At 39.6% G+C, this 12,130-nt stretch overlaps 1 protein-coding gene across 3 annotated transcripts in view; it reads right to left on the minus strand.

The window, feature by feature from the left end:
* Positions 1-12,130, minus strand: part of sobpa (sine oculis binding protein homolog (Drosophila) a) — a 34,714-nt gene that overhangs the window by 16,411 nt on the left and 6,173 nt on the right. For all 3 annotated transcript variants that reach the window (XM_078796053.1, XM_078796054.1, XM_078796052.1), the window contains exons 2-4: positions 10,058-10,178; positions 8,222-8,428; positions 5,005-5,156 (exon numbers count right to left, since the gene is read on the minus strand). In XM_078796053.1, the coding sequence (XP_078652179.1) occupies positions 5,005-5,156; positions 8,222-8,428; positions 10,058-10,178 (480 nt within the window). The remainder of the gene's footprint in view (positions 1-5,004; positions 5,157-8,221; positions 8,429-10,057; positions 10,179-12,130) is intronic.

The raw sequence follows: 12,130 nt of genomic DNA on the forward strand, positions 1-12,130 counted from the left end.
AGTAATGAGAAATCTAAGGTACATTTGCAGTACGGAAATAAACTTTTCCAATTCATTGCTCTAAAAGGAAACCGGTAGAATTCAAATGCCTAGTTAGTGAGGCTCATTTCTGTCTTCATTTGAAGAGAATAGCTGGCAGCTACAATATAATCACCTTCTTCTCTATATCCTGAAGCTGTGTAAGGCAGGCCTCAAGGTTTTCTCACCACCGCTGAGACACAACACACACACACACACACCTTGCTCATTCAGTTTGCATGCGTGCCAACCACAGGAAGCAGACGTGCGTGTTTGAGGTGATGTGACATTTCTGAGATGACATGAGGCAGCACTCTGCCCCCTGGCGCCTGGAGGAAGCTCATGGGGTATAATGTTGATGAGGGTCTGAGGTCTCCGGGGGACAAATTTTATGGTAAGAACAAAAAATGTGGTGCTGTGGCAGTAATAACTGAGAAACACAAAAAGTATTCTCCTTACTGTCGCCATACAGTCCAACTGTGAATGGTGCCAGAGAAATTACCCTTGTGCAGTACATGTATGGTCACCGTTTCTAATACTTTGGCTTTGTTGTGTTACTTATAGTAGGATTCAATGTAGTTCTACAACTACAATAGCAAATACTGTGGTATCTCTTTGTTTGGATGAAAACTGATATATATAACCGATATGTATAAAAAAACAGAGGCAATTTTGTTCTTCCTGCCAAGATCCAGGCAGTGGTCGATTGGCAACATCAAGGAATCACTTGCAGAGGTTCTTGAGGTGCGCTATTTTTTTTTTTTTTACAGTCATTTCGTTCACAATTATAGCAGCAAAGCAGAACCCCTGACAAGTCTTATATCTTACATCGAATTACCTTTAAAACGGACATCTGAGCCTGAGGCAGCTTTCATTCTACTGAAGAAATTATTTACTAGTACTTTTCAATTACTTTCCACCTATGAGCATTCTGCTTGAGTCGCCTCACTTCATCTGAGCAAAATGATGATGTCGGTGAGCACTATTGAGCACTATTTTGTTGCTTGATCTTTTTTGTTTCGTTTTTTTGCAGGAGGCAGCTGATTGGCCTCACCCTTTTTGGAGACTATAAATGGGTGCAGGTGTGCTCTGTCTCTGCCTCTCCCCGCCCTCCACCTTCCACTCTGCGGTCGTCTGCGGCAGACTCGATTCCACCTCGGCACGCTCCAGGGCCACTCAGGTGCTTCATCTTTGCTGCTGGCTTAACGCTGAGCAGCAGGCTGAGTTTTGGGTTTTTCTAGTTTTTCTAGTTAGTTCTTATTTGTCCTGGTGTGACCGGCTGTCTTGTTTTCCGTTTTGTTTAAGGGTGTTCACGGTTCACGGCGAGTTGGCAGGACAACAGCGCTGTGTAAGGTTGACCTGTTCACCTCACCATCCTTTTGTTAGTTTTCTCATTTCTATTCTTACATTTTTTATGGTGGTCTCTTTTGCAATGTCATTTTTTTTGTTGAATCCTCTATCTCAGTTCGCCTTTTGTTCAATAAACCTTATATTTATTTCTGTGTCTCCGCTTTGGGCTCCTACTTTCAGTGTAACTGCCTTGTAACAACAACATGTGGCGTCTGTGTCATGCTCTATCCGGTGGCTGATGGAGGACTCGGTCCGTATTGCCTCTGTCATCGCCTCTTTAGCTCCTGTTCCTCTGAATCAGTGGATTCACTTATCCCAGTGCCGACCACTTCCCCACCTTTAGTGCATGTTAGTTCGCCTCGTCCGAATTAGGCAAATCTGCTCCCAAAGGGAAGGCTGAATCTTCATGTACACAAACAAACAGTGGGAGGCTGAGGTGCTGCTCATTTACTTCCCAATATCGGGACTGTATTGGTGTTCCTAATTGAGTGGCTCATTAATTGTACACAGCCAATGAGTCTTCTCATCCACATTATTTTTAGCCAAGTAACAATGGATATTTCTGTTCACTTTGTACAGAGATTTTTTTGATACAGCTCATATATTGGCTCCTTGGTCCATGCTGTTTATTTTTGTGATTTAGTTAGCATTTCAACCACAACATACCAGTGTGCAACTCAATTCAAAATTCGATTGATGGAGCAACTGCAACAACCACAAGTGACATTTCATCTCCACTAACGTTGCAGCAATGCATTTATTGCATGCATCCTTCAATCCCACCCAGAGGCAGAGGGGAAGGCGCTCCCTTTGAAGTTGACTAATGCAACCAAAGGCGATGTGTCCTCTAACACTTTGTGCCTCCACTGGTGTCACTCTCGGCTAGTAATCCATCACTGTTAATTGCCTAAAGAAGTTGCTGCGCCCTATGAAAGTACTAGTGGCAGTGAAGAGGATAGAAACCGGCTTCTGAAGTGTTCTAAAAATTATGTTCAACAACTAAAATTAACGCTAACATTAACGCTTGTAGTCCTGCCAAGTGATTCATCAGGCAAGAACAAAGTTATGTATATTTATTGCTGCCCATCTATTCCAATTTTACCAGTGGAAGGAATGTGTATAGAAAATACAAAAGACTATTTTTTTCCCTCATGTGTCAGTATGTAAGACAGGAACACACATTTCTTTCTCTTTTCTGTGTATTTTAAATATTTAAAAACAAATAAAAGACAACTCATTACTGCTTGTAATGGGACATGAAGCCACAAATAGGTACAATGACCCGGTTAAAACACATCCAAAAACCAACAAAAAAGTTTTATGGTTTTATATAGATGCTGTATCCATGTGGTAACAGGTACATTCTTGATAACAAGTAATTTGGTCTTTTTAAGCACTATGCATTCATTTCAAATAGCGAGCGCCCACACCTAGCATGACCGTTTCCAAACTCAAAAACACAGCAGCAATGGCGGCCGCTCCACTCAGTAATATTGCCTTTTTGGTAGTTTTCTAAGGCATTGAGAGAGCAAGTGTGTAATGAAGCTAGTCACTAGCTGGTGTGGGAAGGTACCAATGCACCAATAACACAGTTATAATGTGAATAATAATAATAATGTTGCTGTAACTTGTTTAATGTGCATGTCACGTCATATGTAAATAAATGTGTTCATGTCTCACATAAAGAATATGGATGATGGGCACAATTCTTTTTAAATGTGCAGTTTACGATATGATTACGATACAATTGCTTTGTGTTGAGCTGCTTAAAAGAGGAGGAAAGAAGGAAGACGACGCTTCATAGTCCTGTTTTGGCTTTTTTTTTTTTGTCCGAATGTGATCAGAATGCTGTTGAAATACCGCTAAAAATATTTTGACTGTCAGAGTGCAGTTGGAATACCATAATCTTTGCACTTCGAATTCACCTCTAAAGTGTGCTGACAACATTCGGGCCGGCCCAAATATTTACAATGCACTTTGAATATCAAGGAATAAACCAGGAATTTTCACTCCAGCAGCATTCTGGCTGATTCCACCTATTTCCACGTTTGATTCCATGTTTGTACTTCGTTTTGTTTTCTGAGGTCATTGCACCTCAATAAATGGACAAAGATAAGTACCGTATTTTCTGGGCTATAAGTCGCTCTGGAGTATAAGTCGCACTTGGTCAAAAATGCATATTAGGTCGAAAAAAAATACATAAGTCGCACTGGAGTATAAGTCACATTTTTTGCGGGTAATTTATTTTACAAACTTGACCAAAACAGACATTACGTCCTCTTGGAAGGCAAGTTCTAACAATAAAAGAATAGAGAACAGATTGAATAGGTCTAAGATATACTAATAAAATGGGTTATTCATCTACACAAAAAATAAACATGAACATGAAAAGGTGTCCAGTGTTCATGTAACATACAACATACAACAGTTTTGTCATTTATAAGTCGCAGGAACAGCCAACCTATGAAAAAAAGTGCTACTTATAGTCCGGAAAATACGGTATATAAGTTGAAAGTAGCGTCTCGGGACAGATAAGAGCGGTTTTGCATGCTGCAACAATTAACGCTACACAACGGCCACTGTAATACAGTAATTAATCTAACATGATTAGATATTACACACATTTGTTTTGTCCATCTTTAATGTAAAAATCAATGTGGACTCCACATCAATTTTCGGCTACATGAATCTATGATTATTTGATTGTATTCCCTGCCAGTAGATTACAAAAGCGGCCCAGCTCCAAAACCGAGGGATGGACTATGCCATGGATTACCCGTAACACCCGTAACATTGCACCCAATTTTTTCCATTGCATCTAAATATTTTTTGTGTCCTGGTGGTTAGGAACAACTGATCTAGAGTAATCTTGTGTGAAATCAGGGGTGAAAAACCAACACAATAGCGCCACTGATAAATGCTGTCATACACTAAACAGCTTGTCCTCGCTGGGTTTTGTGGATGCATGCATTATGCACTTTTAGTATTCAAGACAAACCAGAAACATTTTAGAGTGTCAACATGTTAGATGCTAAAGTGTATGCTGCTGGTTGATGGACAATGGAAAAGGCTCCCTATTCATGTCTTTATAATAAAAAGCCAACAATATTAAAAAGCTGCATATTGGAAATAGTAAACTGTGTGAGATGCAAGAATGTTTCTGGAATTTAATGTATTAAAAATTACTCTAATGAAATAGAGTTATAAATATACTAAAATAAATAAGATTTCTTTTTAAATGTTTCACTTTGGAAGATGGCATATTTTATATTTTGTGTGCCTGAGCTGTATGCAAAGCTCTCCCTGCTTCATGTCTTTACTTCCAGATATTTTTTTCATAAATATAGAACACGTTCATCTAAATTCTGACCATTGAAATGAATGTCAGTGAATGATTACTAAAACAATGGTACCATACTCATCTCAAGGTCTTTTCACATTCCATTCATGACCAGTCACTAATTTGCCTTTGATTTTAAATTCATACATTTACAAATGTATCATTGGTAAACACTTACACATATTAAAGCCAACTAATCCGGTAGGTCTAATTTCATAATCAGATCTCCAAGATGACTATCACGCTTGTTGGAAACAGTTATTGTTATAATTTGTTGCAGAAAAAGAATTCTTTACCTTGTTTCTCTTGAAATAAGCTCTGCGGCAAGCAGCAAAGCACTTCTCGCTGCAGAAACTCTTCAGCTCACTTCCCATGCTCAGAGAGTAGCGTTTGACGCCGATCTTCTGGCACCAGGCACACACAATCTGAATATTGGTTGCGTCTTCATCTGTTGAAGAACAAGACAGAGGACAAATTCATGAAACAAAGCAAACTCTTTGTGTAGACACCATAGCAGATTCCATAGCACTATTCTTACTAAAAAAAAGCGACACAAGGTTGAGTGAAGGCTATGCACTTGTAGAGGCTGCTTCTCTACAGCTCCTTTTCGGGCGTGCCCACACTCCAATCGAACCGTGCCTGAGTCCCCACTTCACACTTTAAGTACAGTACATTTGGCTAATGTGAACGCACTGATCCGCACCCAGGTACGGCCCACTTTCCCTCCTTTAACGTTCTTTTAATGTTTTTTACAGCTTCCACTGTGCTGCTTGGCTAAATCTGACTTTTTAACAGATATACTGGACTCGAGTAATGGTGCATTCATTCTGGCCATTCTTCGTACATCTCAAACCCAACTTAGCTGTGCTACACCTCACTGCATCGTCTACTCCTTAATTGTATCCTCTTGTTGCAGAGACAGCGTAGGTGGAGCCTAAACCAGCTGACTTTGGCCACCTTGGATTGGTCCCCTATCTCCAACTAGTCTAACATATGTACATGGCATGAAACTGCAGTACCCAAACAGAACCGACCCATGCACAGGGAGAACCCCACGCAGAGAGGTCCGACCTGAGATTTGGATACGGATAAGCTCCAGCTCACCAGTGACTATGAGGACAAGCTGCATATAAAATGAATTAACGAATAATGAAATTCAACATTCAAATATATGTAATGGCAGTTTGCACAGCAAATAAAATCATACAGAAATGCTACTTGTACATGTTAATGAGCCGCAGGCTTTTAATGGTGTTGTGATAAGTAAAGAGATCCTATGAGAGTTCTTCCGCATCTACCGTTTTTTTTACATTATGATTGTGCAGGTGTGAAAAAAAGCCAAGCCATTAGTCGCTCAGCCCTGCTCACCTCCTCATCATATGCCGGCCAGGCTTTTCACCTCTTGTTGGGATTAATGCGTCTACAGGGACATCATTTTTGAAGTTAAAAGACTAACTCACAATTAATGGAATCACTCCTTGAGGCTCTTTTGACAGAACAATGAAGACCAAAATCAAAATTGAAATTCCCTTTCTCTTCTACATCTCAATCTTTGAGGCTTTGTTTGTCTTTTATAACTGTTTTATTTCTGGACTCATGCCCACTGCTCATGATGATAAAAAAAAACAAGATGAAAAATCAGACAGGAAAATAAATTGCTTGGAATAAAAGAATGTCCTACAGTGTAATGAACATGAGCAAAATCTTATGTGCATTCACAATATCTCTTCATTTTCATGAAAAGCCACATCTTGAGGAGAAATTGTTATTCACCTTTTTTTTACGGCTGCCTAGCACCTAATAACAAGTATGTAACTGTACTTCCAAAGGTAAGATTTTGCAGGGTACATGAATAATTCAGTGAGTGTGTGGTTGGAAGGGAGAGCACCTCGAAAGGGGGTGTTGGCCAGGTACTGGGCTTTAAGTGGCACTGCACCATCTGTTACCACCTGCCAAGAAAGGGCCAGTAGGGACTCCTCTTGGGCAATGCCAAGGCGGCTTGTCCCAACCTCCTGTGCGACAGCAGACGCAAGAGATAATGAAGCCTGTCTGGTCAGAGCGCAGCTATTTCCTTGGAGAGTTGATGGGTTAATATTGACACTTGAGCAGGTGGAGAAAAACAAAGTCTACAGCAGGTAAACTAGTTTATTGGGCACCTTGCAAATAAGTTTTTTTGTTGTATGTGCCTTTAGTGCATGTTATGTAGCGGAGGACCTGCAAACACTATAGGGCAAACTTTTTCAATCGCGGGACACATTGAGGTAAAAAAAAGGGGACAGAAGGGTCGTCCATGTATAAGTGGTCATCAAACAGAATGACATACTTCCTCACGGTGCAACAAAACAAAAACAAAACACATCCACAGCAAGTTAACATACAGAATCGCATAAAACTACTATTACTACTACTACTACATGTGTGATAAACCACAACTAAGCGCTAAACACATACAGTAACTTAAAACTGTTATTCCCAAATGCTCGCAACACATGCTAGGAAGTCCAGTGGCAATAAAACAGTAGATATCAGGATTATGTAAACTCCTCCTTGTTTACGTCTCTGACGTCCTCCTCAACATATTCTGCAATTAAGTAAAAATGCGACAAACCCTGCAAAATGTTGGGAGAAAGCTGCCCAGTATACATTGCGATGGGAATATAAGGGTTGTTTTTTTTTTTGCATGGGTATTATGATATTTTTTTGTTTGCCAACATAGTGCAGTTGCTAGGTTACTTTGTGTGTGTTGCTGTTTTATTATTGTACCTGTTGTGAGATCATTTAAATCTGCAATCAAAAACGGTTGTTCAAGTTGGGTGCTTTGGTGGTGGTCTCACCGAATAATTACTAACACCTGCTCTTTTTGTATTTTTTAGTTAATTTAGCAATTTTTATGCTTGAAATGCAAATGTTTGTAAAAATATAGTTTGCTTCAATATGCATATTTTCTGACGAATACTATATTCGGTATTACAGACACAGTGTCAGAGCATGAGCTGTATTGTGAACTATTTGTGCCTCCTGGTCCACTCGTCTAGCGTTGTGTCCTTTTCACCCTTTCATGCCCCCTGTTTGCCAATGCAGAAATGACCCAGACAACTCAAAGCCGGTGTCTAAGAGAAACTACAGCATTGCTTTGTGACCTGTAAACCCCAACACTCAAAGCAGCGGACAACAATTTTAACTCGCTCATTCATCATTTTCACTCCATTAGGTGTAGTAGAACCAACACAGTAGCACAGCAAGTAGGCTCATGTTTGAGTGTTCTCCTTCTTGCATGGAGTCTCGAAAATTATATGTACATTCTGTTAGGCTCCAACATTATTCATACCCTAGCCAGAAAAATAAATATAAACATCTGACACTGTATTGCCACTTTCAGTTAAAAGAAACCCACTCACAAAATTGAAAAAAAATATCTTTTATCTCTAAATTTGTGTATGATATGAGGATACTTTCGATATTGTCATACTGTGCATATGTGCACAACAAAAGGGTCTGAAAAGGTGCCAGTACCTGCAGAGGCCTTGATCAGTGGCAGAGATGCCACAGGGACAGTGATGGACTGGTTGCCATGTTCCTTTGTGCCGGTTGTGGAGGTGAATGGCATGGTGGAAGGCTCTGTGACTCCATTCCTGGTGTTTGGCAGAGACTGGGAGCTGTTGGCTCGATCCGGAGAAGCCTCGCTGCTCTCTCTTGGAGCTGGAATTTTTGGCAAGTTTTCTGTGTCAGAGCGATAGAAAGAGAACTGATGAGATGCGGTTTGCCAGTCATTGTAAGTGCATTCATCACAACGTGAGCCAAGATACCTAAAATGCAAATTATTGGGCTACTTCCTTCTTGGTGCATGTCAGAGTTCATAAATAAATCACATCTTTTTTTTTTAGAGTGAGCTTCGACCTTGAATACCATTCATTCTAATCACTATGGCAACACTAATGTACTAATGTACTGTATGACAGACAGAGAGGTGGAGCACGGTCCGACAGGTGATCTACCGACTAAAGTTACTATTTTTAAATTAGGGTTTATTATTATAGGGGTGTCTTAGACTATAGTCGACTATTCAACGATTTGATTCGGAAGACATCAAAACTGTCAAATGATCAAGATTGTACCATTCTGACAATATAAGGGTAAAGCTGTTTGGCCAACAAGTTATTGTTTTTCAAGCCATGTTCTTCCTGTTTTATGTGTACTTATTATTATTTACGTGTGCCGTCAGCTACCGTGTTCTGTGTTGTTTCTTTGTTGCTTTCAATGTTGCAATATATGATTATACTATTGTTGTACAACTACCATGTTTTTATTTGTTTATCTGAGTGACTTCAGCCTGTTTCTTTGATGTGGAAATAGTCAAAAAGTCGACCCTAGTGAGAACAAGCAGTATAGAAAACAGATGGATGGACGAAATATCGACTATGGACAAAATCTTACAAAGCAGATTTGAGTATGAAAAAGTGTAGTCAAAAACAGACCTCAATAATAGTATATATCAACAAAGCAATATTTGCTATATATTTACTATGGGCCAAGAGACCAGACTGTATTGATAAATGCCAACATTGTGCAGGATTTTGCCTTCTTTCAGCTCTTACTTTTCATTGTGCAGTACAGCTTGTATGTAACTACAAACACGCCTTTCCAACATGACAGTCCTACCCATTGGCAAAGCAGTGAATGTCTCAAAAGCTTTTGTGAAATGGCTTAGGAATGTCTACGTTTCATAAAAGGACAGAGAAAAAAGTGCAGGTATATTTTTGGAAATTATTTCTGTGTGTTTTGGCCTTAAAGTTCTCCAATTTGAAAAGTTTCTTTGTGGTTCAAAGTGCAAAGTGTGGACTGATACATTCATCCATCCATCATCCGCTGAAGCCTATCCCAGCTGTCTTCGGACGAGAGGCGGTGTACACCCTGGATCAGACGCCAGCCAATCACAGGGCACATATAGACAAACAACCATTCACACTCACATTCATACCAATGGACAATTTGGAGTCGCCAATTAACCTAGCATGTTTTGGGTGAATTTATAAACTGAGCTCATGTACGTCATGCATGAACAAAACATATTACAAGTATCAAAGAAACAAGCTGCAAATTGCATAGTTACAATACAAAGGCAAAACTTGAAAATGAAATTGAGCGGGACCTCAAATTGGGATACAGATGATCCAAAAGGTATTTTGAAAGACTAAATAGAAAGAAGTTGATGAAAAGGGATTCTTTAAAAATCAAGCAGAGATTTTACTTTTGATAATGTTACCTGCAATTCCAACCTGGTAATAACTGCACTGACCCATCTTTGTGAGTGTACAGTACGTGTTATGTTCATGGATGTGACTGTCGCACCTGTAAGGACAGAGATGTGCTGCCGTGGATCGCTTAACTCCAGATTGTCGGAATCTCTGAGCTGCACTTTGTCGTAGCCATACCAACCCAGCAGCTCGTTCATGGTGTTCTCTGCAAAATTCTGCAATACAACAAAAAGAATGAGAGATGACAGATTAATTTAAGACATTACAAACAAACATTGATATACTTTGGTGTCCCTCCCATGTCTATAAAATTAACTTCAGGCTGGAGCCAGCATATCATATAGGATACAAGTGTATCGAAATGAACAATCAAAGATAAAAAATCATTCATTTATTCTGTTCTTTTTCTTATTTTCCACGCCTTATCCTGTTCAGGGTCACGCATTAACTTGAGCGTAATCCACCTGACTTTGGGTAAAAGGCCGCCTTTGACGGTGACGTCAAAGCTGTAATTTGTCTGCTTTTAGTTCATCATTTCCTGTATCTATACGACGCGTTCAAAAGGCATACAGCTCACCTTTGTGAACACTTTCTCCTCTGATTTCAGAACAACATTTGCAATAAAAGTGACGGTTGTAACACAATGCTTAGTTCCAGCCCAGATAATTTTTCCACTATCAACTATTCCTTTGGAATTACAAAATTACAAGTGGCCACACTTGTAATCATTCATTTACATGAAAACTGAACTGGAAAAATATTTTTTTTTACAAGAATTGAGAAAGAATACTAAAAAATTTGTTTATTCGATGTAGTTACAAATTTAAGCTTCTGATAAAAACTACACAACACAGAATATACAGTAGGTAATTCATGACTAATCTTACACTTGGTGCTGAGCAGGCATTGTTAATGACCACTGACAGGACCTATTGATCTGTATTGATATGAAATACCGCTGTGGTGGTGAGGACAATGGGCGGACGCCACAGAGGTAAGCCACGCTGCAAATCAAGGAAGGATGAAATTCTTTAGAGGCACACTTGAGCCTACTTTAGTATAATGAGATAAATACTTAAGAAAATCATCTCGAACATTGCAACCTCTTTATTTGTACAATGTCTAAGCAGTCCTTCAAGCATGTTCTTTGTAAAAAATGGCCATGTAAAAAATGGCAAGCAGCAGTTTGACTGAGGGTTTGTTGCTTGAGCCCTCATGGGCTGTAACATAAACAACTGTTATGGCCCATAAAAAGACACCTATCAGGTGTTTTGACTGCAGAGTGACTCAACAGAGTTTGAAATGAACTTGTAATATATGTGTTCTTTTACAACAATGCAAAAGGGTGCATTCAGGGTTGTGCATGTTTGGGCTACAACTTGCATGTATTGTGCATTCAGGCCTGCAGCCCTAACTGTGGACAAAGTATCACTTAGATCAACTTTAATCGTGCCAAAGGAGGGGAAGTGTTATGAACTTGAGCATGGCTCAGAAGATGTGACGTTAGGTGTGGAGTTGGCCCAAGCATTTATTTTTACCGCTTATCCTCACTGGGGTCGCGGAGGTGTGCTGGAGCCTATCCCAGCTGATTTTGGGCGAGAGGCGGGGTATGTTATGTTATGATTCTATGCCTCATGGCCTCATTTATTAAGTCTTTCTGCCTGTGTCATCTTAAAGATGGGGACCTTGTGGGAACTGTAGGATGTAAATCCATTACAGCAACAACCATTAAGTGTGTTTTTCTGTGGTTGCAACTCCCTTGAGCTCATTAACAAGCTCTTTCGTCCATTTCTGAATTATTGTGCCGCTAGTTGTATTTTTCAAAAAGCTTCTTGCTGAAGGGACAGGACTGGTTTATGAGCTTTATGCAAACATAACTGAGGGTTAGACTTCTTGCTGGTTGCTTAGATCAAATACTTGTTTTATCAAATACAAAGTAAAAGGATCGTTTTCAGCTGTTACGCGGCTGCTCAGAGGGTGCTAACTGTCAAACATTACACACACATGCACATTAACTTCCAAGTGTGGAAAAACATACTTTTTTTTTGTTTAATTTGTTCTTTTAACCACTGTTTGTAACATGTGTTAGCCCATGTTAATGTTCTCATATCTTATTTTATGATGCTCTCATATGTCCTCTGTGTTTAATTTAAAATACATATTCGAA

The sequence above is a fragment of the Doryrhamphus excisus genome, linkage group LG14 (assembly GCF_037039965.1).
Source record: "Doryrhamphus excisus strain RoL-2023G ecotype Guam linkage group LG14, RoL_Dexc_Guam_v1.1, whole genome shotgun sequence".
In the NCBI taxonomy this organism is placed as follows: Eukaryota; Metazoa; Chordata; class Actinopteri; order Syngnathiformes; family Syngnathidae; genus Doryrhamphus; species Doryrhamphus excisus.